Genomic DNA, 3,630 nt, shown 5'->3' with positions numbered 1-3,630 from the left:
AAACTAGCTTGCAACCCCCAGCCATTGTCTAATGGGCTGCTAGCAAACTTTCACTTTTATGACCATTGAGACAAGATACACCTTCCTACTAGTCCAGTAGTCTCTTGTACATTGTCATTCAGTTCATTTTCACACAGCAACAGGCACTGATGTTACATTGTGATGAACGTATAAAGGTTATACTTAAACATTAAATTATCAACTACGAGTTTTCTTGTATATGTACAGTAACTTTTAAAGGGCAATGTCGCTTTCAAAAAATTTAAAAGAACTATTGAAAGTGAGCGCCGTGTATTTCAAGAAAAATGGGAAATCGCTGTTGTGAAATAGAAGGTAAAATTACATGTTTGATTTGTGGGCAAAATATAAGTGATCCACTTTAGTTAATTATATTGAAATTATTCCTAAATAATAAATAGAATTAAATTTCCTTGTATCAAAATCTTATGTATATTTCTGTTTTGAAGTGCGGTCCTGGACTATTATTTACAGGGCTGAGGTGGCCCTCTGTACAAGTTGAGTTTGACATGCCTAGTGTAGACCATTCCATTCAGTTGCAATCCTCCTTGTTTTCTTGTATCCTAACTATATATGCTATAACATTACTGATAGGCAATGGTGACATGAGTTACTGCATTGAAACAAATGGAGAGACAGACATGATAGAGAGTGAGGCTCATCTTTGCAACTTCTCACTGGGAATGTGCCAAAAATTTATACTCATTAGGCAATCTAAAATCATAATAATAATAATTTACATTACATTTTGATTGATGAGGATGATATCTATATCATCTCTTTTCACAAATCGCTTGAAGCATTCTTCAATTTCGCTGACACTGGTATCTGAAAATAAACATATAAAGAAGTAATCTAGGTCCTTAAGATTGGAATATATGAAATGTTATAAAATATTTTGTAACAGATGTATGTGTGTGTACATATGCATAGGTTTGTGTGCACCATTCACAAATCTGCCTCATACACTTTAGTAATCTTGACTCAATTTTATCCCAAAAGGAAAACGACTATGCCATTTTGTCCCAATATACGTAGGTAAGTCAGTAAGTAACTTACAAATGGATACAGAAACTAAACAAATAAGAGTACTGATTTAAAAATGCTTTTATTTCTCAACATAATCTCCCTGTACATTGAGGCACTTGTTCCATCGTTTCACAAGCCCCTGAATACCAGCAGTATAAAATTCTTTGGGCTGTTGTCAGAACCAGGCCGTGACTTCCCTTTCTACAGCTTCATCGTTGGGGAAAATGTTCAGCCAAAAGATGATGTTTAAGAGGGGCCAACAAATGGAAGTCACATGACAGGTTGGGTTTTCGGGCCTGGCATTACAGCATCTCAATCGCTACCATGATGGACACGATATGCTAGCTCAAACTGTCACGGGTGATGAGTCTTGCTACAAGAGATTTACATTTTTGTTCAGCCCTCTTAAACATCATCTTTCAGCTGAAAATTTTCCCGATGATGAAGCTGTAGAAAGATAAGTCACGGCCTGGTTCTGACAGCAGCCCAAAGAATTTTATGCTGGTTTTCGGGGCCTTATGAAATGATGGGACAAGTGCCTCGATGTACAGGGAGATTATGTTGAGAAATAAAAGCATTTTTCAAATTAGTACTCTTATTTAAGTTCTATATCCATTTGTAACTTACTTATTGACTTACCCTCATACAGGCCACGCCATAGCTCAAGCGGTTAGTCGTTGGCTTCCCACCGTGGTGGCTTGTGTTCAATCCCAGGTCTGGTCAAGTGGGATTTGTGATGGACAAAGTGGTACTAGGGAGGGTTTTCTCCTAGTACTTTGGTTTCCCTTGCCAATCTTCATTCCACCAAATTCTCCATCATCATAATCACCCTGGGCAGGCTAAAATAAGCCAATCAGTGGCCGCCATGCCAAGTGGACTTAGTTGGACTCCACCCCCCACTAAGGAAAAAAAAAGAAAGAAAGAAAACAACCTCATACATCTGATGGAATTTCCATATCACACAGGTTAATATGGTAGGGAAGGTCATAAGTACCATTGCACTACCTTTTGTATAACAGTGGTCTTCTCCCACCATCTAATTATAAATCACAAATCACTGCTCTAGTTCAGTTATACTCAGAACTGCTTCCAAGCCATTTAAGATTAAGCCGTACTTGCATTGGTACTTCAAATAAGTTTTCTTTGTTTCTTCAATAGCAGAACAAGCAGAACATTTACATTTATGATCATCACAGATATAAAATCACTGTATCCAGTTACCAGCACAATAACACATACTTCTTTTTCTCCTGGCATGAATACAATAGCCCAAGCAGCAAAAACTGCTGGAAAATGTGCCATGCTCTGATGTTGTTTTAGACAGACACTACCCGATACTATGTGTATTTCTGGGCATACTGCCCCAAATCCTTTTCTTTACCAAAGACTGAAATTCAGTTTAATCTTTTACATGGAATACCTTGAAGAAAAACATTCAACTGAATTTGTCTAAAAATGTTAAAATTCTGACTGGTTTTCATGTACAAACTCTTAAAATAATATCTATGGATAATACTTACTCTTGTCAACTACCATAAAATTTGGATGTCTATTTTTATTTATCTCTCCAACTCCTCCGAGAAGAAAGCCCACACAGGTATCCTAGAAATGAACAAAATACATGTATATTGAGTTATATCTTAACAAGTTTCGTGACAGTTTCCTGTTTGACAAGACCTAATATTATTTTTCAGAACTCCAGAAATATGCCTGACCACTTACTTCGTCACCTATAACAGAGACAAGCTTCCCCTTTATTGCTGAATGTAGTGCCATATTTAAAAAATTTATCACAAAATGCTTCTTCCTATTTAAAGAACTAGTAGCTTCAATCCAGTCAGCTGACTTGTGATGCGTTTCAAAATGCAAAAGTGTTGACCATAGTAAAGTACTTATTTATCTGTATTTTAGAAGGCCATGGTAGGGTGCTTTCAAGTATGTCATGAGGATCATGAGGATGCTGATTAACCCGTAGCCCCAGGCAATTGGTATCGTAGATGTGAAATGTGCGTAATTGTTTTCTGCATAGACCGCCACTGTCGTCCAATTCTTAATGCAGAACTGGTTACTCATCTTTCCTCATCTGTAGCAGCCAACAATCTTCACAATACACCGACCGACACCGACCATGTGATACGTATCTGATCCAATCTCAGCCCTCAGTAAAGCCATATTCCATTGGTGACAAATTGTGCGCGGTTGTCTGCACTGTAGCGGTTGCTTGCATCGCTCGGAACGATCGGAGCGGAGATGAAAAAATAAAGCGGAAAGTATGTGAATTGGTTAACGTTGTGTTTTAGGCAAGAATTATATTTTAAAATGTAAGGTATTTGCCTTATTGGAGGCGGTAACGAAAATATATACATTGATAATTCCAGAAGTTCGGTAAGCATTTGCACGAAAATAATTTAATTTAATTTATTTAGGCTGAGTAATTTAATCGTCTGCTTGAAAATCAAAGGCGATCAAAGGCATTGTATAACAAATTAAGTGCGTACTATTCGCCACTAAGCAGTTATCGTTCAGTATAAAACCCTTGAACGCGCTTGATCATGTATTTGGAATGTGGCGGTGTTTGGTCCT

General features: G+C 37.4%; 1 protein-coding gene across 1 annotated transcript in view; it reads right to left on the bottom strand.

Annotated features, from left to right (window-relative positions):
- Positions 1-3,094, bottom strand: part of LOC111871226 (V-type proton ATPase subunit F) — a 12,381-nt gene extending 9,287 nt beyond the window's left edge. The window contains exons 1-3 of the mRNA XM_023864173.2: positions 2,770-3,094; positions 2,568-2,649; positions 764-846 (exon numbers count right to left, since the gene is read on the bottom strand). Of these exons, the coding sequence (XP_023719941.1) occupies positions 764-846; positions 2,568-2,649; positions 2,770-2,823 (219 nt within the window). The 5' untranslated portion in view covers positions 2,824-3,094. The remainder of the gene's footprint in view (positions 1-763; positions 847-2,567; positions 2,650-2,769) is intronic.
- Between the last annotated feature and the right edge of the window lie 536 nt (positions 3,095-3,630).

This window comes from Cryptotermes secundus, unplaced genomic scaffold, assembly GCF_002891405.2.
Source record: "Cryptotermes secundus unplaced genomic scaffold, Csec_1.0 scaffold649, whole genome shotgun sequence".
In the NCBI taxonomy this organism is placed as follows: Eukaryota; Metazoa; Arthropoda; class Insecta; order Blattodea; family Kalotermitidae; genus Cryptotermes; species Cryptotermes secundus.
Note: the sequence above shows the minus strand (reverse complement) of the source record. Positions and strands in the feature narration are given on the sequence as shown.